Raw genomic sequence first — 27,951 nt, 5'->3', positions numbered from 1 at the left:
GATTATTTTAGTCCAGTTTGAGCCGTTTTAAACACATCTGCGTCTTGGTCGTGTGTCTCTGTGATCAGTTTGTGGTTAAATGAGTCTCACATTCGCTTCTGTCAAATAAATTAAAATAAAAAGAGCCAGTCTGTTGAACGGCTCTTTGAAACGAACGCATCCAAAAGATTCAGATCTCCCAAAAGAGCCGAAAGTCCCAAATAAGGATGTTGAGAGAGTTTAAACAAGAGAGAAATGTGAGAAAATGTTAACGCCTGTGTGAGAAAAGTGTATAAAGTGTGTGGTGAGGGGTTTTACAGACAAAAACAGAGAGAATAATGTAAAAATAAAGCTGATACTTCGCAGATTTCGCCTGTTGCGGGTTATTTTTAGAACAAAACTCTGGTGATAAACCAGGGACCACTGTGCTTAAAACTATTTTGCAATAAACCCAAAGGTGTTGTACTTTTTTACATTTTTTTTTTTAACATTTTTTAAAAACATGAAGAAACAGAACTTTTTTAAATAGTTTGCAGTGGTCCAAGGTTCTACTCACTGACCTTATGCATTCTGAACATCATAATTATTCACCATGATGAGTTTATAAGCACTTTTCACACTCAGAGACCAAAATGGACAATAAAATGCTTTAAAACTATATAATAAATCTAGAGAACAGACTGTTTATATAAATGGACAGAACTAAACTGCGAGTCACCGAGTTAGAAACAGGAAGTGAGCTCCAGTTATAATTCAAGTAACTGCGTCTGTCAGACTCATTTTGGTCTTAAATGTTCTACATGATCCTGGGGACTAAACCAGGACTAAACCAGGACTAAACCAGGATTACATTAGGACTAAACCAGGACTAAACCAGGATTACATTAGGACTAAACCAGGACTAAACCAGGACTAAACCAGGACTAAACCAGGACTGAACCAGGACTAAACCAGGACTAAACCAGGACTAAACCAGGACTAAACCAGGACTAAACCAGGACTGAACCAGGACTAAACCAGGACTAAACCGGGACTAAACCGGGACTAAACCGGGACTAAACCGGGACTGAACCGGGACTGAACCAGGATTACATCAGGACTAAACCAGGACTAAACCAGGACTAAACCAGGACTGAACCAGGACTAAACCAGTGCTGAACCAGGACTAAACCAGGACTAAACCAGGACTAAACCAGGACTAAACCAGGTCTGCTGTCAAACTCGTCATTTTGGTCTTAAATGTTCGTATTAACCCTCTACATGATCCTGGGGTTTTTATTTCACTATTGTGTCTGTAAATCAAAATATGAACATTAATAACAGTCCGGTACAGGAAGGGGCGTTACCTTCAACAAACTTGCTCCTGATTGGCTCTTTGGTTGCTATGATACTCATGATCACAATCCCTATGTGGAAGTCGGCTCTGGCCTCGACGAGCTTCATTTGACTGGAGCTCAACACTTTTTTCTACAGTTTATTACCTCATTCGTGCACACGGACTCGCGTCTCCAGCCTCCATTAGCGCTCACTGTCCGTATAACTCGTCCTTCTTCCTCCTCCTTTCTCTTTAAACCATATAGATTCGCGTCGCTTATGGAGATGCCCAAATGGAACACTCCAGTCTAAAAATACTCCGCTGACATATTCAGTTACTCTACGACCATCCCAGGCACGTGTCAAGAGGCTTTTGTGCGATAACAATGGGGGAGACATAAATACTTAAAATAATCGCAGCCCTTTCGTTCCGTCAAGTCCTGAAATGCTAATTTGGCATTTTGACGGTGGGGAATTAGATAATACAAAGACGTAAATCAGTAGCAAAGCACATAAAGTGAGACTAAACGCCAGAGCCAAGACTTCGTACATATGCAAAAAGGAGAAGAGGCGTTTTCTATACCGGCGATTGTATTTCTCAAATCTCCAAATACGTTAAGGTGTAATAAGCTTCATTGGTTCCTGAAATGACTTGCAAATCCTACTTATTTACAGACCCCCGCTCCCCTACGGATAATATTAGCGCTTTGGTATTATCCCAGAGCCATTGTGCGAGTAAACAGGGACGACATAACAAGACCCGGGTCGACCTCATCGCGGTAACGTCGACGGAGAAGACGCCATTAGCCTCAGTTTGGGCCTTTCCAACTTTAGATGGAAGGAGATTAGATCGGTGTTTGTGCTCGTTTTTCGTGGAGGATGTGGAGACGGACGCACCTGAACTCTGCACGTCTGCGGTTATGATGGAGTTTAGTCCTGCTTTTAGTCCTGGTTTAGTCCTGTTTTAGTCCTGCTTTTAGTCCTGGTTTAGTCCTGGTTTAGTCCTGGTTTAGTCCTGGTTTACTTCTACTTTAGTCCTGGTTTAGCCCTGGTTTAGTCCTGCTTTAGTCCTGCTTTTAGTCCTGGTTTATTCCTGCTTTAGTCCTGCTTTAGTCCTCGTTTAGTCCTGGTTTAGTTCTACTTTAGTCCTGGTTTAGCCCTGGTTTAGTTCTACTTTAGTCCTGGTTTAGTCCTGGTTTAGCTCTGCTTTAGTCCTGCTTTAGTCCTGCTTTTAGTCCTGGTTTAGTCCTGTTTTAGTCCTGCTTTTAGTCCTGGTTTAGTCCTGTTTTAGTCCTGCTTTTAGTCCTGCTTTTAGTCCTGGTTTAGTCCTGGTTTAGTCCTGGTTTAGTCCTGGTTTAGTCCTGGTTTAGCCCTGGTTTATTCCTGGTTTAGTCCTGGTTTAGTCCTGCTTTTAGTCCTGGTTTAGCCCTGGTTTAGTCCTGGTTTAGCCCTGGTTTATTCCTGGTTTAGTCCTGGTTTAGTCCTGGTTTAGTCCTGGTTTAGTCCTGCTTTTAGTCCTGGTTTAGTCCTGTTTTAGTCCTGCTTTTAGTCCTGGTTTAGTCCTGTTTTAGTCCTGCTTTTAGTCCTGCTTTTAGTCCTGGTTTAGTCCTGGTTTAGTCCTGGTTTAGTCCTGGTTTAGTCCTGGTTTAGCCCTGGTTTATTCCTGGTTTAGTCCTGGTTTAGTCCTGCTTTTAGTCCTGGTTTAGCCCTGGTTTAGTCCTAGTTTAGCCCTGGTTTATTCCTGGTTTAGTCCTGGTTTAGTCCTGGTTTAGTCCTGGTTTAGTCCTGCTTTTAGTCCTGGTTTAGTCCTGGTTTAGTTCTACTTTAGTCCTGCTTTAGTCCTGGGTTAGTCCTGGTTTAGTCCTGGTTTAGTTCTGGTTATTCTTGGTTTAGTCCTGCTTTAGTCCTGGGTTAGTCTTGGTTTAGTTTTATTTCATTCACATGCAGTTATGTCGGAGTTTGAGGTGTGTGCAGCGCGGGATGAAGTACTCAGTGTTGTTACTTGAGTAAAAGTACATACGCAGAGGTAAAACGTTACTCAAGTAAAAGTGTCACGTGGAAAAATCTGCTGAAGTAAAAGTGTTAAATGTTTCAAACTTAAATGTACTTTACGAGCAAAAAGTAAAAGTATTTCACACGTTTTGTTCGTTTAAGTTTAAAATGTAGTGATATTGATTCAAAATGAGACGTATTTTGGTCACGGTGACGATACGACTCAATGTCTTTTGTGTTTTTATTTATTTTTCCTCAAAGCCGAAGCGCGAACTCACAAATTTTAGTGAAGATTTTTCCACGAACATGGTAAAAATAACCACTCAAATCATATGAAAAGTACTTTTTACCTTTCTGTCCTGTTGAAAGTACAGATACTGCTGTCAAATATCCTGAAGTAAAAAGTATCCACTGTAAAATGCAGTTAAGTACAGAACTTTACTACTTGTACTTCGTTACCTTCCACCATTATATATTTATTTATCTATAGCTCATCTGAATAATCACGACATCGACTGATTGTTCATTAACGACATGAGAAATATTTTGGTGGCTTCATATTTCTGATGTTTTTTTTTATCTCAATAAGTCGTTTCCTGGTTAAATAAAGGTTAAATAAAAATAAATAAAACTGCACTCGTGAGGATGTTTTATCTCATCTTTTGTCGAGCTGTTAACAAATAATGAAATAAACTGAAAACCTGTGTGATTCAATGGAAATTAAGAGTTAAAAACATGTGTAAACGCGTCACTAAGCATCATGGGAAACAGCTCGGAACGATCCAGACACTTTAATGTTTGACGTGACGCATTTTTAAGTGAAACAAATAAACAAAGAGTCGGCAGAGATTTGAGAACTTTAAGGAAACAGCCAGACGTCCAGACAGAGTGGGCGGGGCTAACAGTTCAAACTAAAACACGTTCCTGACTCGTGGTTTTCTCGACTGTTTATTCTTCGTATTTGGTCAAAGTTGGATCTGATCTGACTGAGAACGACGATGTGATTGTGTCATAAAAGCACAAACGATGTTGGCGCCAAACTGAACGACGACAAAATAATAAAATACATAAACCAGGAGCGGCTTCGTCAGGTGGATTTTGAAAATTTTTATGACACTAATTTAATTTAAGCACCTTTTGTGTTTGTGCTGTAGTAATAATCTACAACAAACGTGGATCATTGTGTTATAATTTAGACATTTTAAATCATAATATTCATCTAAAACGGCTTAATAAAAGAAACAAGTTTGCCGAGTTTCATGTTAGAAATCTGCGGTGTCCAATGGGAGCTGGTGTCGCCGTAAAGGTCATCACAACAAAGCGGCGTGCAGCTGTCGGCGCCCCCTATGGACAGTTCTTCACTAGCGAGCAGTGGATTTTTTTTTTTCCATTTGTGCCGATTCCTACGAGTTTGTCAGGATTTGGGTTTTTCGTGTTTTCTGTGCTGTCTTCCCTCCCTCCCTTCTGCACCTGGAACTGGGCGGAGACTCTGGCACCGCCCACTACGCACCTCCAGCCAATCAGCAATCGAGCCTCCACCTCTGGAGTACAAAGGGGCTGAGGATCCGAACACACATGGCCAGATCGTCATGTCATCCTCCGGTTTATTCATCAGTGTGTCCTCTGTGATCCTGCTTCTTGGACCTACCCTGCACCTCAGCATCCGCCCTAGCTTCCTATGACCGATACAAACACCTCAGCCTCTGACCCAGCTTCCTACGACCGGTGCGTACACCTCAGCCTCTGACCCAGCTTCCTACGACCAATACAAACACCTCCGCCTCCGACCCAGCTTCCTACGACCGATAAGAACACCTCAGCCTCCGCCCCAGCTTCCTACGACCGATAAGAACACCTCAGCCTCCGACTCAGCTTCCTACGACCGGTAAGAACACCTCCGCCTCCGACCCAGCTTCCTACGACCGGTACAAACACCTCAGCCTCCGCCCCAGCTTCCTACGACCGGTAAGAACACCTCAGCCTCCGACCCAGCTTCCTACGACCGGTTCAAAGCCGTCAGCCTTCGACCCTTCACTCTGTCAACAAACATTTACACTTCCTTGTTTGAAATAAACTCTGTCAAACTTTTAAGTCAAGTCTGTATCTTTAATCCGATTAAGAAAATAAAACTGGAAAAGGAAGTGCGTAGGTCACAGTGGGCGTGTACAGGTGGAGATGAAAACAGGAATTGATTGGCAAAAGGGCGTCTTGGAAATAAGCGAGTAAAGATTCCTCAAACATGAATCACTTCAAAAACAACTTCAAGAGGATAAATGAAAATGAGAAACTGCATCGTGGTTAAAATCTCTGAAAAGTCCATCTTACATAACAGCTGCTTTAAGTCGCTTTGTATTCAACAGTTTATCTACAAAAACTTTTCTTTTATATTGTATGAACGCAGCACATAAGTTGAGTAATACTTTTTCTTGGTACAATGAAACTTAACAGCCGCACTTTACCCAAATTGAAAATGTGTTTTTTTTACCAAAGAACTCGCTGTTCCAGTGCGACAGACACGACCGTCACATCTCGCTCATAAGACGATCCTCACACGATCTGAATAAACGCCGCTTTGGTGGATTCTCATTCCAAGAACACGAATCTGGGGGAAACACTAAGTATCGAACAGGGACTATTTCTTGAAGGAAAATCATCCAATTTAAAGTGTTTGAATGTGAGCCCAAAATCCCAGATGTCAGCAATTTGGTCTGCAGCTCTTCGGCGCATTGGAGAGATTGTATTTATCCACTATTTGCTCCCAGATCTCATTGGGGGAATTAGGCTTTCTCCACAGATCACTGGAGCAGCGTGTTTGCAGCTCGAGTCTATAGTACCTGTGTGCGTTTGTTAAACTCGCTCCTACAGGGACTCAACGCCGACGTAAATTAGATTAAGTTTGACATCAGTGATCGAGGTCCTGGGCCCGTGGAGAGCGTCAATTAATAAAATACATGGTCACGGGCGAAGATGCTAAAATGATTCTGTTCAAAGATTGTACTGTACTGTCAGGGGAAATTCAAAGTAATAAGAGCAAAAGATGAAATTTAAAACGGTCGACTGAACAAATTGTTGTAAAACTGGTGGAAATCTGTGGTGTTTGGATCTGAAGTGGTGGAAAAGGAAAAGTACAGAGGTAAATCCTGGAACAGTCATCCTGAAGACTGTTGCAGGTTTGGTCCCGGTTTCGCCCCGCTTTAGCCTCGCTTTAGCCTCGCTTTAGCCTCGCTTTAGCGTCGCTTTAGCCTCGCTTTAGCCTCGCTTTAGCGTCGCTTTAGCCCCACGTTAGTCCCGCTTTAGCCACTCCTTAGCCACTCTTTAGCCCCGCTTTAGCCCCGCTTTAGCCTCGCTTTAGCCCTGCTTTAGTCCTGCTTTAGCCCCGCTTTAGACCCGTTTTATACTACATTTACATTGTTCAAAAGTGACAACACACATCAGTTTCTTATTTTTTCTTATGAATTTTGTTTGTTTATTATTTATTTTTTGCTCAAAGCTGAAGCTTGAACTCGAAAACTTTAGTCAGGATGTTAAAAATACTCCCTCAAATCAGATGAAAAGTACTTTTACTTTTCAGTCCTGTTCAAAAATGCAGTGGAGTAGAAAGTACAGATACTGCTCTCAAATGTACTGAAGTAAAAGTAAAAGTATCCACTGTAAAATGTACTCAAGTAAAGTACAAATACCTAAGAATTCTACTTAAGTACAAGTTAAGTTACTCTGATGGTAACTGTCTTTCTCTGTTGCAGTTACATAACAGACATTTTTACAGAAAATCGAGCTTTTCCAACTTCAAATCACTCAAAGCGCTTTACATCAAGAAACCGCCCACACATTCAAACACAGATAGTGTCTTGCCCAAGGACACAACAACAGCATTCATCTGTGGCAGCTGCTGAACCGCCAACCTGTGAGTCAGTACAAGCGCTCTACCAACTGAGCCACCGAACGAACGATCCAGTCGAGCACTTAACAAGATTTTAACGAAATGTCGAGAAGGATTTTTTATTTCCAATTTCAAGACTGATTTATTTAAAAAAAGATGAAATTTGAATTTTTATGCAAATTTTCACAAGTTTAGTTTAGTCAAATACAAAAAAAAATCCAAAATCTCTGTAGTTTTTTTTGTATCTAATATTTCAACAAAAAGAATCCAGACATTTAAACCTGCTCTTTTCAAGTTTCTGTTTTGAATGTCCCAAAAATGATCAGATAAAATGCCTTTGTTTTTATATGTAAAACGTTACATAATGCTAAACGTGTACTACATGTTTTTCTTACAGTCGTATAAATAAACCGCAGAAGTTTCACATTGACATCTCTAAATTTAAAATATCTTTGTGTCGATTTCTCGTCTTGGTGTTTTACGTTCGATCCCTGCAGCTCAAACCTCGTTCATTACCGCGCAGTGAAACATCCGCTGAAATCCCTGTGTTTATTCTTTATTTTCCGGCTCCGTCTCTCGTCTGACCCAAAGTTCTGCTGCTGAACTCTCCGTCTTAGACCAGAGTAAACTTTGCGTTGCTGCTGAGCTGGTTTGGGGCGTGTGTCTGTGAGATGTGACACTTACTGAGCTCAGAGATGCTGCCCACTCTGCTGGACAGTAAACACTGTTCCATGGAGCGCAGTTCGGCCTGAGTGTGGACGCTGGCCTCTGTGCTCTTCCCCACTCTGACCGGCTGGTCCCTGTGCAGCGGCAGACCCTCCGGTAAACTCAACACACCTGAGAAAAAAACAGATAAAACACAGATATAAAAGCATTTAGAAAACACTCGGAGAAAGAGACACGCACAGTTTATCTGAACAGCACAAGTGGAACACAAGGTCATTCAAAGATCTTTACGGAATAAGAACGACATCGCAGCACAACAAATCACAACAGAAAGAATCAGCGCAAAATGAACGATAAAAGATGCAGAAAAAAAAAACATAAACTGAACCGTTTGAGTCTGGATTTAAACGTCAAAGTCGAGGCCTGAGTCACAACTTCAGGAAGAATGATCAGGTTTAAACTGTAGAAAACTCAAACACTGATTCAACATGTTTAGACCTGGTTTAGTCCTGGTTTAGTCCCCGTTTAGTCCAGGTTTAGTCCTGGTTTAGTCCTGGTTTAGTCCTGGTTTAGTCCTGGTTTAGTCCTGGTTTAGTCCCGGTTCAGTCCCGGTTCAGTCCCGGTTCAGTCCCGGTTTAGTCCCCATTTAGTCCTGGTTTACTCCCCATTTAGTCCCGGTTCAGTCCCGGTTCAGTCCTGGTTCAGTCCCGGTTCAGGCCCCATTTAGTCCTGGTTTACTCCGAGTTTAGTCCTGGTTTAGTCCTGGTTCAGTCCCGGTTCAGTCCCCATTTAGTCCTGGTTTACTCCCCATTTAGTCCTGGTTTAGTCCCGGTTTACTCCTGGTTCAGTCCCAGTTCAGTCCCCGTTTAGTCCTGGTTTAGTCCGGTTTAGTCCCGGTTTAGTCCCGGTTCAGTCCCGGTTCAGTCCCGGTTTAGTCCCCATTTAGTCCTGGTTTACTCCCCATTTAGTCCTGGTTTAGTCCCGGTTCAGTCCCCATTTAGTCCTGGTTTACTCCAAGTTTAGTCCTGGTTTAGTCCTGGTTCAGTCCCGGTTCAGTCCCCATTTAGTCCTGGTTTACTCCCCATTTAGTCCTGGTTTAGTCCCCATTTAGTCCTGGTTTAGTCCCGGTTTACTCCTGGTTCAGTCCCAGTTCAGTCCCCGTTTAGTCCTGGTTTAGTCCGGTTTAGTCCCGGTTTAGTCCCGGTTCAGTCCCAGTTTAGTCCCCGTTTAGTCCCGGTTTAGACCTGGTTTAGTCCCAGTTCAGTCCTGGTTTAGTCCCGGTTTAGTCCCAGTTTAGTCCCGGTTTAGTCCTGGTTTAGTCCTGGTTTAGTCCCAGTTCAGTCCTGGTTTAGTCCCGGTTTAGTCCCAGTTTAGTCCCGGTTTAGTCCTGGTTTAGTCCCCATTTAGTCCTGGTTTACTCCCCATTTAGTCCCGGTTCAGTCCCGGTTCAGTCCTGGTTCAGTCCCGGTTCAGGCCCCATTTAGTCCTGGTTTACTCCGAGTTTAGTCCTGGTTTAGTCCTGGTTCAGTCCCGGTTCAGTCCCCATTTAGTCCTGGTTTACTCCCCATTTAGTCCTGGTTTAGTCCCGGTTTACTCCTGGTTCAGTCCCAGTTCAGTCCCCGTTTAGTCCTGGTTTAGTCCGGTTTAGTCCCGGTTTAGTCCCGGTTCAGTCCCGGTTCAGTCCCGGTTTAGTCCCCATTTAGTCCTGGTTTACTCCCCATTTAGTCCTGGTTTAGTCCCGGTTCAGTCCCCATTTAGTCCTGGTTTACTCCAAGTTTAGTCCTGGTTTAGTCCTGGTTCAGTCCCGGTTCAGTCCCCATTTAGTCCTGGTTTACTCCCCATTTAGTCCTGGTTTAGTCCCCATTTAGTCCTGGTTTAGTCCCGGTTTACTCCTGGTTCAGTCCCAGTTCAGTCCCCGTTTAGTCCTGGTTTAGTCCGGTTTAGTCCCGGTTTAGTCCCGGTTCAGTCCCAGTTTAGTCCCCGTTTAGTCCCGGTTTAGACCTGGTTTAGTCCCAGTTCAGTCCTGGTTTAGTCCCGGTTTAGTCCCAGTTTAGTCCCGGTTTAGTCCTGGTTTAGTCCTGGTTTAGTCCCAGTTCAGTCCTGGTTTAGTCCCGGTTTAGTCCCAGTTTAGTCCCGGTTTAGTCCTGGTTTAGTCCCCATTTAGTTCTGGTTTAGTCCTCAGAGTGTGAGATAATAATAATAATAATAATAATGTCTTACACTTGTACTGTGCTGTTTCAAAGCCTCTCAAAGCTCTACACTCATACTAGGCAATGTGGGTGAAGTGTCTTGCCTAAGGACACAACGACAGACGCACTGAGCCACTGTCGCCCCCTATTGATGAGATGTGGGATGTTCTTTGTTACTGGTCTGTGGATCGAACACTGTGGGTTTTTCATGGACGATTCTGATATCGATCGTTTAGAATCGGGAGAAATCAATTAAACTCTTTTTCTGTTTAAATGAAGTCATGTTTTGTGCCGTTGTGTCTTTGCTCTGAAGTGTTCAGTTAACGTTTTACGCACGAACGTCCAAAACAAAACATCAACACGTGCTTGAAGTTTAAGGTCCATGGATGAATTTGCTAAAAAAAAGTGCAAATATTGACCCGATATTCTTCTTTACGCTCGATCTTATCCGTCATAACACAAATCGGAGGTGATGTTGTTCGGTCTGATCACTTCACAAAGTTACAGCTGCATCCACTGTTACATCATCACGATTCAGAAACAGACACATTTTGGGGTGAAGAGCGAGGAGAGACATTCAGCCTAATAACATTATGCACTGGGTTTATGTGGAGACTTTTAAGACACGTGAAATACTTTATATTCAGTTTAATTAAAGTTTATTTTCATTTAAAACAACTTGAACTGACAAAAGTGCTTCACATAAAAGTCAAAAACAAATATATGTATAAATATTGGTTAAAAAAATAAGAAAAGAACAAGAAAACACCCAGACGTCCTGTAGTTGCTGTTAAACTGTGTTATTCCTTCACTCTCTGCAGCGGTGAAGAGATGACGCTCATACCGATTTGTTTCGATCTGTGAAACCGATTATGCGATTTAAATTTACTACAAACTCACCCAAGCCCTTTTTACCCGAGAGCTGTGTACTTTTTGTGCGTTTTGTGCCGTTATCTCCTCACTTTTACGTGTTTGTGCGAACTCTTCAGGCAACACGACGCCCAAAACTCAAAATTCAAGGCCGATACGCCACAAAGTGCAAATATCTGTACGAGTAAAGCTGCCGTTCTGTGCCATCGGCTGCTCCGACTCACACAAACTCACACAACACATCCATTAAAGATGAAGTAAGTGAAGTGTCTTGCCCAAGGACACAACAGCAGTTTGCTCTATGGCCCCTGCTGCAGCTGAGACGTGGTGTTATTATAAAATGCATCAATACTCTTAAAACCAGGATGTTCTAATGTCGTTTCCTCGTCACAAACAGACCTGGAGTTGTGTTTCTTTTCATTCACACATTTAACACAAAGACTGAGTTTTCTCTCAAACTGAAAACACTCTGTTCCACCTTGTGATGTCATCATGTGGCACGGCACATTTATCTGTAAAGCACAATTCATACACAAGGGAATTAAAAGTGTTTTACAGAATAAGAAAGACGTTAAAATCACAAAACAACAAATCAAAACAGAAATAATCATAAAATTAACATTAAAGGAGAAAAGTGCAGAATAAAAACCTTTCAGTCGTAGTCCTGCTCTAGACCTGGTTTAGTCCTGGTTTAGTCCTGGTTTAGTCCTGGTTTAGTCCTGGTTTAGTCCTGGTTTAGTCCTGGTTCAGTCCTGGTTCAGTCCTGGTTTAGTCCTGGTTTAGTCCTGGTTTAGTCCTGGTTTAGTCCTGGTTTAGTCCTGGTTCAGTCCTGGTTCAGTCCTGGTTCAGTCCTGGTTTAGACCTGGTTTAGACCTGGTTCAGTCCTGGTTCAGTCCTGGTTCAGTCCTGGTTTAGACCTCATTTAGCCCTGGTTTAGTCCTGGTTTAGTCCTGGTTTAGTCCTGGTTTAGTCCTGGTTTAGCCCTGGTTTAGTCCTGGTTTAGTCCTGGTTTAGTCCTGGTTTAGACCTCATTTAGCCCTGGTTCAGTCCTGGTTCAGTCCTGGTTCAGTCCTGGTTCAGTCCTGGTTCAGTCCTGGTTCAGTCCTGGTTCAGTCCTGGTTTAGACCTGGTTTAGACCTGATTTAGTCCTGAACTAAAGATAAAAATCCCTGTTAACTTTAAAACTACCACTTGATGACATCACACGGTGGAACGTCGCATTTTGAGCTTTGGAGATTTCAACAAACTAATTATCCAGAGTCACTCAAACATGTGAATGAAACAAAACACAACTCCAGGTCTGTTTTTGAGGAGGAAACATTAGAATTAGAAGTGTTTTCATGTTGTTTGGGATAAAACAGCAAAGGATCATGGTCTATGGAGTTTTTTTTTTAATGAGGCTTATAATTTGATTTATTATGAGACTTTTAACGACACAAAATCACAATATGTCAGTTTTTTTTACATCCCTACAAACTGTTACCTCAAATCTGCAGACCGACTTTTGAATAAGATCAAAACACCTTTATTCTCCCAAACGTCCGCCGCTTTCGTGCGAGAATAGTCCATTGTTATTCATAGACACTGCAGTGCACCCCCTCTGCTGGGCTAGCGACACGTCACCCTCACCGTCGCTCTCGGGCAAAAGTCGAAGAGGTCAATTTTATCCAGGAAAAACTCGTCCAGAAATGCCTGGAGCTGCCAAACTTTGTGCCACAAAAGTGATGCTGGAGGCTCTACCCACAATGCATCTGGTGAAATGTTCAGAGCGCGCGCCCGGCACAAAATCACCGCTCCCTCGAGTGACTTTAACGCAATCGGAAAGTCTCTGCATTCCACTGCTACTTTTCAGAGATGACACCCTGAAAACAACGGGACAAACGGGACGGGTGGTGGCGGTGCGTCGTTTTTTTGGCGCTGCAGTGAGGGGGGGGAGGAGCTAACCGCCTGGAGCGCTGGGTTTTTGTCGCTCCGATGCAAGCGACAGGAACGCATTTGTAAGACCGTATTAAGCAGGGCCGTGGGGAATTACAAGGAAACGTAATTACTGCCTCTCACGAGCGCCGGTGTTTCCTCCGTCACGCTCGGATAATTACACGTTTCATAACACCCGCCCTTTGCGTCGCTTTAATGTGAAAATGATGTGTATAATGAATAATGAAAGATTACAGCGATGCGGTTCACTGGAGGTTTACTTTTCGGCGTTAAGTGTTGGTTGTTGAGAAAGTGATGAGGCAGAATAACGTCGATTATAACTTGTTTTTTTTTTTACGTCACGGCGAAATTGATCGTCTTAAAGGTCCGATATAACGCCAAAGTGTCTCTCGTGAGGTTTAAGATGCGTTAGAATGTTGTTAAGTCGCCAAAAACAGACCTGGAGTTGTGTTTTGTTTCATTCGTACATGTTTGACTGACTCTGGATAATTTGTTTTTTTGAAATCTCCAAAACTCCAAACGCTCTGTTCCACCTTGTGATGTCACAAAGTGGTAGTTTTCAAGTTAACAGCTCATTTTAGCTTCAGTTCAGTCAAGATAAGTGGCAATTCCAGGCGCTGAAATGACCCAAATGATTCTAGTGAAGGTGGTTTTTATGGAGTTTAAAAACACAGCGGAGCACTTCCTGTATTACCTCATGACATCACAAGGTGGAACAGGGTGTTTCCAGACGTTTGAGAGGGAAAAACTCAGCCTAAATCTGCAGGGTTTGTGTGTTAAACATGTGTGAATGAAACAAAACACAACTCCAGGTCTGATTGTGATGAGGAAACGGCATTAGAACAGAGAAAATGGTGAAATATGAGGCTTTAAACACTTTAAAATCAGAATTATTTGGATTATTATTATTATTATTATTCGCCGTTTTGTTTACCTCCACAAAAGACGACATGATCTGAACGTGAATCATGCTGTTTTCATTTGTAATTCAAATGTTTATCACTGACACATCACAGAGGCGGTTTGTACTGAGGGCAAACGAGTAGGAACTGACGAGTACGAGCGTTTTCAGTGGGACACATTAGGAGACGGACTGTACGTCATGCACTACTTGCTTTTTCCTAATTCCACAGTTGGACACTTCGGCGGCTGCATTTGAAGGGCACTTAGGTCACTTCACGTCACGACAAGGACCGTCCCGTTTTATGCAGGATCATGTAGAGGAGAAGAGACAGTTTTACACAGAAAGTGAATTAGCAGAAAATAAACTCAAAATAACAAAAAAAAAACTAACAAAAAAACCCAACCCCAAAACATCAAATTAACTAAAAAATAAAGAAAATAATAAAAAAAAGCAAAAAAAAAAAAAAAACCCTCAAAAGAACAAAAAATAAAAATAACAAAAAAAATAAAAAATAACTTAAAAAAACAACCTCATCTCACAAACTCAAAAAAATGAACCCCAGGATCATGTAGAGGGTTAATACGAACATTTAAGAACAAAATGAGTCTGAAGCAGCAGAGACAGAGAGAGGAGACACGGTTTTTCAATAGAAAGTGAACTGGAGCGAGAGTCGATGGAGCAGGAACTGCGCACATGATCACTTCCTGTCTGGAACGTGACGGCTAGCAGGTTAGCTACGTCCATTTAAACAAACAGTCTATGGACACACGCATGAAGCTTTTTCTATTTCGACACTAGAGCTTTAAAAATCTGCCAACACCCAGTGAAAAGACTGAAAACAGCATTTATTTCCTTTAAACAAAAATAAAACAGAACAAAACAAATCCAGATGTCTATGGAGCTGTTATTAATCTCAAGTAACCACAGAACAACTTTGTATAAATAAAAGTTCAAACGTTCTGACACTTTCTGGGCTGAACACATCCTGTAAAACGTCTTATTACATCATTTTTAGGCCCAACCAGGATATCGACTGAATATTTGGACCCCGATATCTGACCTCACCCTTGTTATAGATAAATAAAACCAGATTCCATCCACTCTGACCTGTGACAGTCACTAAATATCCATAATAATAATAATAAGAGGACACTTTTAAAGCTCTTGGTGTGTTTCTGTTTGCCATTAAAGCAACAAAACCAACAAAACATCTGGAAGTGAATCTTTTTATGGGGTTTTAATTGGCTCGTGAAGAAGCCCGCTGAGAGCCACGGTAGCCTGCGCACGTTTATGTCTTTTGCTGCGGTTTGTCCAGAGAAATACTGGCAACGAGTGAAGGCTCCACCATCTGCTGCGGCGGAGTCGATACCTGCCCCGTACAAACCGTCACGAGTCGGTTTCACAGCGAGCGGCGTCTCCTGTGTCTGTCACCGCACCACGATCTGAAGTGTGGGGAAAAAAGACCAGGAGGAACTAATAATAATAAATGTATGGGTGTTTCCAGTGGGACGTATTTAAGGGACGGACTCTATGTAATGTACTACAGGTGTTACAGGTGTGTCCCATGTGACTCCCAACAGCAAGAGTGCAAAAAAAAAAAAAACTCACAGTGGGCCAAAATTAAGAGAAATTCACCGGAAAAACTTAATATTTATTGAAAAACTGATGTGTGATGTTTAACCTTTTCAATCGGAAACAAACTTTAGTTTTGCATAAACACAAAATGTCTGCGTCCCCGTGTCGTTTAGGTCTAATCCTTAATAAAAGACAAAGTTAAATCTGTAATTGGACAAAAAATATAAACATAACTCAAGCTTGATATTACAAACACGAGGAATTAAATTTGAAATAAAAGACAAATCAATAGTATTTATTTCTTACTTAAATAAATAAAATAAATAATGTCTGTCTGTAGCTTTTCCAGTTACTTTTCAAAGCACATTTTTTTCACAAGCGAAAAAAAAATAAATAAAAAAATAATAATTTACTGAAAATTGAACTTTCAAACATTTAACAGTCCAGGTCTTGGAGTAGAAAAAGTGCATAGATAAAATATATTCAAGTTTATTTTGCTACACTCAGATTTACTGGTCTGCACTAGCAAAGCATTCTGGGATTTGTAGTATTAGTGGTGCAGAACAGTGACTCAAAACCTCCTCCTTCACCACGGTAAAACGGCACCGGTGTGGTCTCCTTTATCTTTTGTTGTGAAAAGCGTCAGGAAATCCACGGTGAAGCGTCGGGGAGCGGCGGGCGGACCACCTTCCCTCGCTCCCCCACGCGCACTCACTACAGCGCGGCCCAAAGTAAACAGCCCACTCAGCGCCGAGCCACAGGGATCAGCAGCCACCTCCGTCCGCCGCGCTCTACGACAGGCCTCCAGGTGTGATTCAACGCACAACGCCAACACTCACACACATAATTAGCCTAATAGCTTCAGATGCTAGCGAAATTGTTTCTAATGGCAGAGCGAGTACGGACAAAATAAACGTACAGAGTGTGCGAGATGTCCAGGTGCAGAGGGAGCGAATGAGTGGGAGAGAATACAGCACAGTTAACACATCTGAAAGGTATTTTTAATATTCACCTTATTCTGGAAGTTGCCGTGGGCGCCGCCGTCGTCATCCGGGTTGTATTATTTCACATGGGGCAAGTAAAGGCTCCCAGAGAATGGAGCAGTCCCATAAGTATCAAACGGTTTAGATCAACTTTACATCATATTTTTGAGGTGAAACTTTTCCAATTTCTCCAGTAAAATGAACGAGGAAAAGAGGAAAAAGTGAGTGAAATAAGGTGAATACACATATTTAAAGATGCATTATGTAACTTTCTCTGCCGGTGGGCCCGCAATCTGTCTGCTATCTCCATACTGTGTCTGGAATGTTCCATAGTATGTCATTAAACGTATCTATTTTACACTTATTGTTTTTATTGACTTAATGTACGTTGAAATGTGCATTTTCATTGTGAGTGTTTGTTTAGATGTGTTTAATGTCATACTGTGGAACATTCTAGGCAAAGTATTAACATCTCCATGGACACACGTGTGTGGTAGGCACTTCACCAGAAAAGTTACCTAGTGGACCTTTAAACTGCGCTCATAATTACAATACGAGCTGTAAATGGTTCATATGTTTTGATGAGTTTTAGAATAATCTGTGCATCTGAAGCTCCTCTGCCCTGCTCCTCTGTCCAGCTCCTCTGACCAGCTCTGCCCTGCTCCTCTGTCCAGCTCCTCTGACCAGCTCCTCTGTCCAGCTCCTCTGTCCAGCTCCTCTGACCAGCTCCTCTGTCCAGCTCCTCTGTCCAGCTCCTCTGACCAGCTCCTCTGTCCAGCTCCTCTGTCCAGCTCCTCTGACCAGCTCTGCCCTGCTCCTCTGTCCAGCTCCTCTGACCAGCTCTGCCCTGCTCCTCTGGTCACATTTACATCTTCATACATCATTTAATATGCACAATAGGCAACGTTATGTAACACCAGGAGTGACCAGCGCAGACACACACACACACCCCGACACACACCAACACACACACAGACACACACTCCTGCAGGGACGAGACACACAAACAAAAACAAAAACCGTCTTCACTTCACTTGTTCCTAATGTTCAGATCGTGAGCTGATCCACTTCAGTCTGTTCTTTGTGGAGCCATTAAACACAAAACTAAAAACTAACTCAGTGAAAAAGAATCGTGTGACGCTGATGGAAGCACGAGCCTGATGTTCCACCTCTGCTCAGATCCACACAAAACCTTCTGTTTGTCTGTGTTTTTACTGGCAACGTGTTTAAAGGAACATGATGCAACTTTTACCAGGAATATTTCACCGTATGTCGTTAAACTTATGTTCCATTTATTCAACAGCAGGTGTTTTTATAGCTGGAAATAAAATAAAATCCACATGTTTAGAGCGAGTGAGCGCACCTGTATTTTGACCTAGAGCGGTGACGGAGCTTTTGCGTAACCATGGAGACGAATTTAATGCCATACTGCAGGACATTCCATGGATATCTACTAGAAAAATCAAAGAGTTTCTAGTTTTAAGTCCTACAAACGCTGAAAACATCATTTATTCAACAAAAAAACTAAACAAAAACATAATTAAACATTTTCTAACAACATTCCTTTAAAATTCAGACACCTCCACAGATCCGACGTGGCTCAACGACAGCCTTTCGATGGCGCCATTATCGGCAGACCACGAGGCGCATTAGCTCTCACGGTTCCAGCTCGGGGGCGAAGCTGCGAGTCGCCGTAGCAGCTGACCGTCAAAAAACGCAGGACGCCTCGAGGATGGACCGGGGCAAGGTGACACAGCGCCCCCTAATGGACGGCAGTGTCCACCCCGAGGGAGGCTCTGAGGGAGACGAAACGCCAACGACAGATTGAGGGAGCGTAGTCGCGAGGTAACGTTTCATAATCAAGAAAAGTGACTTAATGAGGACAGATGTAAATGGAGTTTTATGAGTTTTAACCGTGGGATTTGTCATTAGAAGTTCTCTCAACGTTGTATTTCGATTGATTCGTGCGTGTTTCAGCGATGTTTCTGTAATCCCGCAGTCGTCCAGGTCTGATCCAGAGTAAATCGTCGTAGGAGTGAAGACGTTTGGCTGCTCGTCCAAGCTGCGGCTTGGACGAGCAGCCAAACGTCTTCACTCCTACGAGCCATTTCTTCTTCAAATCTGGTCAGAATCTCCTGGACACTGCCTTATATCTGTCTGAAGGAGGCGCTAAAACGACACTGAAACTATAAAACAGCTACCGGTATTGCTAACAGTTTCATTTGGAGGACATTAAAGCTGAAACGTCACTGTGTTGTCCTGCGTTTGAGGCTGGAACGCTCAGAAATTGTCTCGTTTCTCCACCCACAGCTCTAACTCCTGGTTGTATACAGTCGTCCCTCGTTTATCCCGGGGGTTACGTTCTAAAAAATAACCCACAACAGGCGAAATCCGCGAAGTATCCGCTTTATTTTTACTCTTATTCTCTATGTTTTTGTCTGTAAAACCCCTCACCACACACTTTATACACTTTTCTCACACAGGCGTTAACATTTTCTCACATTTCTCTCTTGTTTAAACTCTCTCAACATCCTTATTTGGGACTTTCGGCTCTTTTAGGAGATCCGAATCTTTTGGATGCGTTCGTTTCAAAGAGCCGTTCAACAGACTGGCTCTTTTTATTTTAATTTATTTGACAGAAGCGAATGTGAGACTCATTTAACCACAAACTGATCACAGAGAGACACGACCAAGACGCAGATGTGTTTAAAACGGTTCAAACTGGACTAAAATAATCCAGAGATGTTTACGGCGCTGAGTCTTGTGTCGGTTCAGCGTTAATCAGGATAAAAATGGATCAAAATTAGAAAAAGATTCGGTTCTTTTAAAAAATCAGATCTGGTTCCAGCCGTTTAAGCTAAAGAGCCGTTCTCGAACATCATACCTCAAGTCCGTAGATTTCAAATTCTGAAAAAAATCACTAAAAATAACCTGCAAAAGGCAAAATCCACAAAGTATCAGCTTTATTTTTACATTATTCTCTCTGTTTTTGTCTGTAAAACCCCTCACCACACACTTTATACACTTTTCTCACACAGGCGTTAACATTTTCTCACATTTCTCTCTCGTTTAAACTCTCTCAAAGTTCAAACCTTCGTAGGCGTCTTTGTCGGTGCAGAACGTTTCATCGACATTGTGGGTTTTGTCGGGGAGAAAACAAATTGCAAACGTACAGCACTTCAGAGTCACACTGCGATCCAACGTTTATGTAAATTTGTCTGAACACATTCTGTACTGGACAGGAGACACGGCACGGAGGAGACTGATGGACAATGGTCTACAGTCCAACAGCCAATCAGGACGCACGACACAATGCATGTTCATACTCTGTAAAAAATCATGTAGAAATTGAACAAAAAAAAATCAGCGAGACCACGAAAGGTGAACCGCGATAAACGAGGAACCACTGTACAGCCTTTTTCAAGAATAAAAACACATGAATGAAACTCTGCTGCTCTGAAGGGAAACACCACAATGAGAAATAAGAGACGGGGGAGGTCAGCGCCGTGGATTTAAACAGGAGCCATTTATATTTTTAAGTCGTTCAATCAATCAAGATTACAATTTGCAAGAAAATGTAACTCTAAACACCAAAAACATCATTTGTCTTGAGTTTAAAATGGAGGGCGGATTTAAAAAGCATCTTTCCTGAGCAGGGACCAGCCGTGCAGTCTCCATATGTCAGCTTTTAAAGTGGAGGAAGGAGAGGCCCGGGGCGCAGCGCTCTCTCTCTCTCTGCTGAAGAGGTAATGAAGACAGCAGCATTACAACGGCAACGGATGACTCTACTGCAACAAAACCATACATAAGGGTAGGTAGTGTACCGCAATAACGCCTTTCACCGTTTAATGGAGCCCACGGGCGCACGACCATGACACAAACTTCACTTCAGTCATAATAATGTGACGCAGACCCCATAAAGCAACGCGCACGCTCGCACAAACGATTAGCCGTGTTTCTGTGCAGAGAACGAGCCCGTTATCTGATCAACTAAATTTGATTTGCACGGGGCAGAACAAATGGATGTAGATTCAATTCATTTGCATAACACCAACACAAATTTAAAAATATCCAAACAATCAGAGAAACAAAGCCGCGCATAAAACAAGTGAGATATTCTAATTATCAGATGGGGGTTTACCCTCCGTGACCAGCAGGGGGAGTGGAGAGCTGGAAGAAAAGACGCTGTTCTTGTTGATATTGTTGAGGATAAATTAACTTTGGAATTAACAGCGTTCATACCGTAGATGTATGTATAAACGGACATAGCTAACCGCCGCCGCCGCTGGTTCCAAATCATTATCTTGTTTTATTTACGATTTATTTAGAGATTTTCCTGAATATAAAAGAAAGATTACATAGAAAGGTCTAGTATCGAGGGGTTATATGAGCGATTAACGGTTTATAATGTAGCTCGCCAAGACTTTTATTCATTTTTTAGCAATAAAAATCATGTTAAAGGAAGTATCAGCGTGTACTTTTGACTTTTTTCACACGACTTCCTCTATTTTACACATCCATCCTTATTTTTCCTCTGATTGGTCGTCTTCAAGCACATGACCGTGATGACAGTGACGTATTTAAAGAGCCCCTCTGCTTTGAGACGCCGTTTGAATTTACACGAAGCACAAACAAACAAACAAATGAGTGAAAAAGCAAAACAAAAACAGACAGATTGTGTTCTAATAAAACATTTAGCAGAGTTAGATCAATCCAGGTCCATGAATATATGAAATAAAACAAGCTCATGAGATCATCCAAAAAAAGGTAACTAGACTTCAGTAAATTTAGACTCAGAGCCGTTGAGAGACTGGTTATTTTCTCCCGTTTCATGAAAGAAAGACAGAAAGAAAGAAAGAAAGAAAGAAAGAGTGAGTGGGTGGGTGAGCGTCTTTCCAGTGCAACAGGATGGATCGCCTGGACAACAACGTAAGAAAAGCTGAACAAAAACAGAGCGATAGGGAGCGATCGACTGGAAGAATCCTAAAAAGAGAAGTCAGAGGGGGCTGCCGAACTCTAGCATCACAAATGACAGAAAGAAAATCAAAAATAGTGTCAAAATATGTAGATAAGGCAGAGCAGGATCATGTGACTGTCGTTAACTTTGCCTAAATCGCATTTTAATTAAATTGGCGATTTTAAACTAAATTGTCAGACAAGATTGGGGCGAGTCTCCTGAACGATACAAAGTCGAGCACAGATTGAAGAGGAATGAATATTGATATATCATCCGGTTTCCTTTAATGATTGAGTATCGATATCGTGGGCTGCTGTATCGATATCGCCAAGAGTATTTTTTTGTATGTTTTACAAAATCTTTCTGTCACGGCTCTACATTTGTGTGGCTTTATTAGAGTAAAGAGACTAATTTATCCAGAACATTTGACATTTGATTCACTGTTTTCATGATTAAAACAGGTTTATTTCATGTTAAGTTTAGTTTAACAAAGTCTTTTAGTCTCACACTTGTTTTATTCGATATGTTTTGATCGTTCAGAGTCGTTAAACTGCACATGTCTCTGTGTAAATGTAAATGTGGAGCTCGTATAAACTGTGAGAAACACTGACACATGGAACAGTCTGATGTGTTTTTATCGTCGGTAAAATGCACAAAACAAAATGCAAATGTTACGTTCATTCATCTTCAATAAATGAAAGATAAATAAAAAAAAATAATACAATTAATGTTTATTTTTTGTGAAAATGAGGTTGATCATTACGTGTCCCAAAAGCCTTTATTTTTCACTGAATCCCATCGAATCAATTTAATAATAATAATAATAATAATAATAATACATTTAATTTGAAATATATCGTATCGTATCGACAGTGCACTGTATAGAGATGCGTATCATATCGTGGCCTATGTATCGTATCGGCAACATCCTAATAATACGCTCCAATTCACTTTCTATTGAAAAAAACCCTCTCTCCATAAACGCTGGTCTTAAAATGTTCATATTCTTCTGCTTTAGTCGTTTTTATTTTGCTATTTTGTCCATAAATCAAGATATAAACATTAATAACAGACAAATTGGGGGCTACCATCAACAGCCTCGCTCCTGATTGGCTCTTTGGTTGCTATGATACTCACGGGCGGAAATTCAAATAAGAAACTCGGCTTCAAATTAGCCGCTAAAACCGCTAGCCTCGACGAGCTTCATTTGACCCACTTTGTCCACTTCTTTACACAGACTTTGGTCCTTACCTGAACCATACGTTTTTGTCTTTATTCTAATTTTTGGAGTCGGCGTCGCGCTTGAAAAGGTCACAGAGCTGTAGTTGTGATTCTGACGGCTCCTCTGGACTGGAGCAGTGGGACAGAAGCTCTCTGACCTCCCCGTGGCTCGTACCCTGCACTTAAGTCTATTTCTGGGGGATTCTGGGTGAACTGCACGAGCCTGAGAGCCTGGCCGCTCCGTAGGACGCTGCTCTGACTTTGACAAAGAACAGGAATACTTCAGGTAATGGAATAATGCATGAGACTGAAGGTGGCGCTGGTTCCTGGAGGAGGTTGGTGGATATTTTGTTATTTTTATGTTTATTTATACAGGACGATCCGATGAGAGCACTTAGAGCAGAGGCGTCAAACTCATTTTCACCGAGGGCCACATCAGCAAAATGGCCGCCGTCGAGAGCCAGATGTGACTGTGCGGCAGGATAAATGTCACTAAATGTAAACAAATGTCATGTAAAATAAATCTAACTACTTTTAGACTTGTTAAATAACTGTTTCTGGATTTATTACGTATTCAAGTTGCTAATAATATTACGTGTCTGTGTAACTCCGTACTTCAGCACTGCTTCAAAAACAGCCTTTTAATTATTGGACAGTTTGTTATTTTTCTTGAAGGCTGACTTTTCATACTTAGCTCCGTGTTTGGGGTCATAATGTCGACGTAGATTGTACCGACCGCGCCTCATAACACAAAAAAACATACAGATTTTCTCCTTAAAGCACAAACTTGTTTTCACCTTTAGCGTCTTTCTTGAAACTGCCTTCCACGCCAACAACTTTCCTCTTCCTGAACGATCTGGGATGATTATTTGTAGTAAAGTAGTACAGACTTATTTTAAAATGACAGTCAAGCCTTAATTTACCGTCTCGCGGGCCACATAAAATGACGTGGCGGGCCGCATTTGGTCCCCGGGCCTTGAGTTTGACACATGTGACTTGTGAGTTTATTTTGCATCGATGGCCTGTTCAAAATAGGACACAAACAACACCAAAAATATATACGTCCTTTTAAAACGCAGCTCTAAATACGGCTCCGATAAAACATGTAATAACGTACAATTTATCTGAAATATTTCCAACGTCGTGAAGGTCGTTTTTGAAATGTTTCCATACAAAACAGCTTTGGCATTGGTCTTTTATGATTTATAATGTGCTATAAGTGAAACGAAAGAAGAATACGTCTTGAATTTGAATGATGGGATTCTCAGGAGAAGTGGTGAACGCTGAGGAGCATTTTTTGGAGAATGAACGTCTCAAACATCACGTCAACTGGTTTAACGGAAGATCTGAGCTAAAGTTGTGTCCTTAGGCAAGATACTTCTTTTTTCACTCCTTTAAGAAGCTTTGTCCATCTGGAATAAGTTTTATGTTTTCCAGATTTCCAAATCTAAGTAATTTATTCAAAATTATTAATAATGCAGCTCCACGTACATTGAAAAAAACGTATTAAACTTTGCTCCGAACAAACTCATTCAACTGATTCACTCTGTCTGTGAACTGAAATTGCATAATTCCAAAAAGATCCTGGGCCTTTTCTTTTCAAACCATCAGAGAATCAGCTCCAGACTCTCAAATTATCTGTGAATTTGAATAATTTTACCAGAAATTTGAAAAAGTACAGTTTAGATAATCAAATATGTCACATCAGTCTGGTTGATTTGTTCTGTTTCACTGTAAAAACCTGCACAGAACGATTTTTATATCGGTTTGGACTGAAGGAAACGTCACGTATTAGACAATAATGTAACAACAATAATGTACTGTATTTTCTGGACTATAAGTCACACTTTTTTTTTTTCATAATTTGACCAGAGGTGCGACTTATACTCAGGTGTGGTATGTTTTTTTTCTTCATTATGATGTATTTTCTGCTGGTGCGAATTATACTCCGGAAAATAAGGTAATTGCAGTGAAATGTGTTTTAATGTGTGTTCACCTGCAGATGGAAAGCAGCAGGAGATAAATCTGGTACAAATCATCTTTTATTTTGTAACATTATTCTTTATTTGTGAGGGGCCATGTATAAATTCATTAAAGAAAGAAAGAAAGATGTTTTTCCAAGAGAGAATGTCATTGATTTAAATGAAAGCAACGTTTTCGGTATAATTTTCACATCCAAAACGTGTTAAATCAGACCTATTTTGCAAAATTGACTTTTTTTAAACCACGTTATCAATGTTTCTCTTCACCATTTACTCACCCAAAGTTGAATTTGCAGTAATTCGTGCAGGTTTGAGCGCCTCCTTAATCACATATTTTCAAGACGCCATTGTGCCGCTCCGTTGCTCAATTTTATTTTATTAATCAGTGATACTCGTAGAATATAATCGTGTCGCATGGACATTTTGGTATAAATAATTTGCTGCCTATGAGCGCGATCGCAGCTGTCCATAGGGGGCGCCGACAGCTCCGCGGCGCTTTGTTGTGATGACGTTTACGGCGACGTTTAAAGCGATAGTCAGAGGATTTGTTTCTTTTATTAAGTCGTTTTAGTTGAATATTACATTTTAAAGTGTGCAAATTATAACATAATGATCCAGGGTAGATTCTAAATATAGAACAGACACAAGCACAAAATGTCGTCTTTAAGCTCCTTGGTTCGTAAACGTAACAGCAGAAACATCGAATAAACAGGTTATATATACGTTTATGTAACAGATATATAATGTCTCCTGCAGTATTACTTTGAACAGAATGGCCTCAGATCATTATGTTCTGGTAATAACGATGAAGTGCGTCTGAAGGGTTAACCATAACAGTCCCTGGATCAGAGTGGCCCTGGCTCTGACTCCTCCGTCCAGATGGTCTCCATATGTACTGGAGCGAGTATCACGGGAGGAGACGGAGCGAGGAGCGGAGCGAGGAGCGAGGAGCGGAGCGAGGAGCAGAGAGAGGAGCAGAGCGAGGAGCAGAGCGAGGAGCAGAGCGAGGAGCAGAGCAGTGACGTTAGAGAAGAAGTGTTAGGGAAAGGTCCTGCTCTGAGAGGGCCTTTAGTCACTGTGCAGTATCAGCGAGTCAAACGCAGAGAGTCAAACACAGAGAGTCAAACACAGAGTCAAAGACAGAGTCAAACGCAGAGAGTCAAAGATAGAGTCAAAGACAGAGAGTCAAAGACAGAGAGTCAAACACAGAGGCAAACGCAGTCAAACACAGAGGAGAGAGCTGTTTATGCACTGTGCAGTATCAGTGAGTTAAACACAGAGTCAAAAAGAGAGTCAAACGGAGTCAAACAGAGACTCAACCAGAGAGTTAAACAGTCAAACAGAGAGTTACACAGAGTCAAAGAGAGAGTCAAACAGTCAAACAGAGTCACACACAGAGTCACACACAGAGGGGACACATCAGCTCTGTGTGGGGGGGAGTCGTTTGGTCTGGTCTGTAAAACTGCGGTGGCTCAGCAGGTTCCACACTGCACTTTATGGAGCCCACAAGTCACTAATGACTTTGTCGTGTTCCAGATCCATGAGCGAAAAGAGAAACAGACACAATGCAACAAAAATATTCAAATTCAAGCACTCAAATTCACACTTATTCTTACTTAAAACTTATGAAGATGTTTCAAAAAGCCTCCGACAAAGGACATTTAAAGCAGACCTGTGCTTGTGTTAGTTATACAATTATAATCTTGTATTATAATTTGCACGTTCATGTTAATCTAAAACAACTTAATAAAACGCCATAAACGTCATCACGACAAAGAGCAGAGTAGCTGTCAGCGCCCCCTATGGACAGCTGCACATCACACTAACGAGTAGCAGATTTTTTTCTCATTTGTACCAAAATGACAGCGTGACGTCGCCAAATCCTGTGTCTATAATCGAGAGTGGAGTAAGTGCAGGGCAGTGGGCGTGTACAGACACAAGTGAAAATAAGGGTAAATCGGCAAAATGGCGTCTTGAATGAGAAGGAAACAACTACAACACGATTAAAAGCTGTTGCTGAATAGTTCTGCTCTGTGCGTTGGTTTTATTATCTGATATATAGAAGCTGCAGCTGTTAGAGAAGCCAAGTACATGATTCACTTTCACATTGTAACGCGTTAAGTTTAACCTCCCGACCTCCATCTGGAACCACTATGAGCGTATACATCATGAAGTATCCTGAAGTATCCTGAAGTATCCTGTTGTACTCCTGAGCAGATCAGTACAGAACGACTCTAACACATCTCAGAGTTGTAAGAATAAGAAAAAAACATTCACGCTTGGTAAAAATTTTAGCTAATCGAGGTAAAAGTGATCGGGGTGAGTTTGAAGCCGAGTTTATATTTGGGATTCCGACCGTGAGTGTCATAGCAACTAAAGAGCCAATCAGGAGCGAGGATGTTGAAGGTGACACCACTTCCTGCTTGTGACGTTGGTTTAGCGGGGATCAAATCTGTTGCTAACGCTAGCAGGAAGGGCCTGATTTGTCTGTTATTAGGCAAGGCGAGTTTATTTGTACAGCATAATTCGTACACAAAGTACTTCAAAGAGCTTTACAGAATAAGCTCATTAAAATATCATCAGCAGACATTAAAATAACACAAATCAAAACATAAATAATGACAAATAATCATCAGGAAATTAACATTAAAAGAGAAAAGTGCAGAATAAAACCCTTTCAGTCACAGCAGATAAGCAGAACAGTTTGAGTCTGGATTTAAACTTTGTCAAAGTCGAGGCCTGAGTCACATCTACAGGACGAATGTTCCAGGTTTAAACTGAACAAACCGTCCATATTTAGTCCTGGTTCAGTCCTGGTTCAGTCCTGGTCTAGTCCATACTTAGTCCATATTTAGTTCTGGTTTAGTCCTGGTTTAGTCCTGGTTCAGTCCTGGTTCAGTCCTGGTTTAGTCCTGGTTTAGTCCTCCTCATGTGAGATGGCTCTTGTGGCTCATGTGGGAGATGTTCTTTGGTGCTGGTCCATGGAGAGACTTGTTCACACTGAGCTGCTTTAAAGTCTCTGAGCCACAGGAGCCACAGACCTGAGCCACAGGAGCCACAGGACACATGTGTGAAGTACTTCCTGGTTCTAGTCCTGACCTGAGCAGCAGTGTTCTGGATGTTCTGGATGTTCTGGATGTTCTGTTCTGTGTTAAGTCTCGTTTGGAGAGTCCAGTGATCAGGACGTTACAGTCGTCTGATCTACTGGACACAAACGCAGGATAAGTCTCTTTAAGTCTGGGTTTTGACAGTTTACCTTTGATTTTTGACATGTTTTTAGACGGTAAAAAGCTGTAGATGTTATTCAATTCAATTCAATTATTTTTGTAATGCCCAAAATCACAACAGTTGTCTCGAAGGGCGTTCATGTTTTGGTTGATGGGGGAAACTGGAGTACCCGGAGGAAACCTATCCAGACACGAGGAGAAACATGAAAAACTTATTGATTTGATGTTTCTGTTAAAGTTCAAGTCTGAGTCCATTATTACCTCTAGATTTCTCGCC

General features: G+C 41.7%; 1 protein-coding gene across 1 annotated transcript in view; it reads right to left on the bottom strand.

Moving 5' to 3' along the window:
* The window catches only part of btbd11b (BTB (POZ) domain containing 11b), a 201,166-nt gene that overhangs the window by 62,333 nt on the left and 110,882 nt on the right, over positions 1-27,951 (bottom strand). The window contains exon 2 of the mRNA XM_033968441.2: positions 7,850-8,002. Within this exon, the coding sequence (XP_033824332.1) occupies positions 7,850-8,002 (153 nt within the window). The remainder of the gene's footprint in view (positions 1-7,849; positions 8,003-27,951) is intronic.

The sequence above is a fragment of the Periophthalmus magnuspinnatus genome, chromosome 6 (assembly GCF_009829125.3).
Source record: "Periophthalmus magnuspinnatus isolate fPerMag1 chromosome 6, fPerMag1.2.pri, whole genome shotgun sequence".
Lineage (NCBI taxonomy): Eukaryota > Metazoa > Chordata > Actinopteri > Gobiiformes > Gobiidae > Periophthalmus > Periophthalmus magnuspinnatus.
The sequence above is the reverse complement of the archived record's forward strand: the minus strand, read 5'-3'. Positions and strand labels throughout refer to the sequence as shown.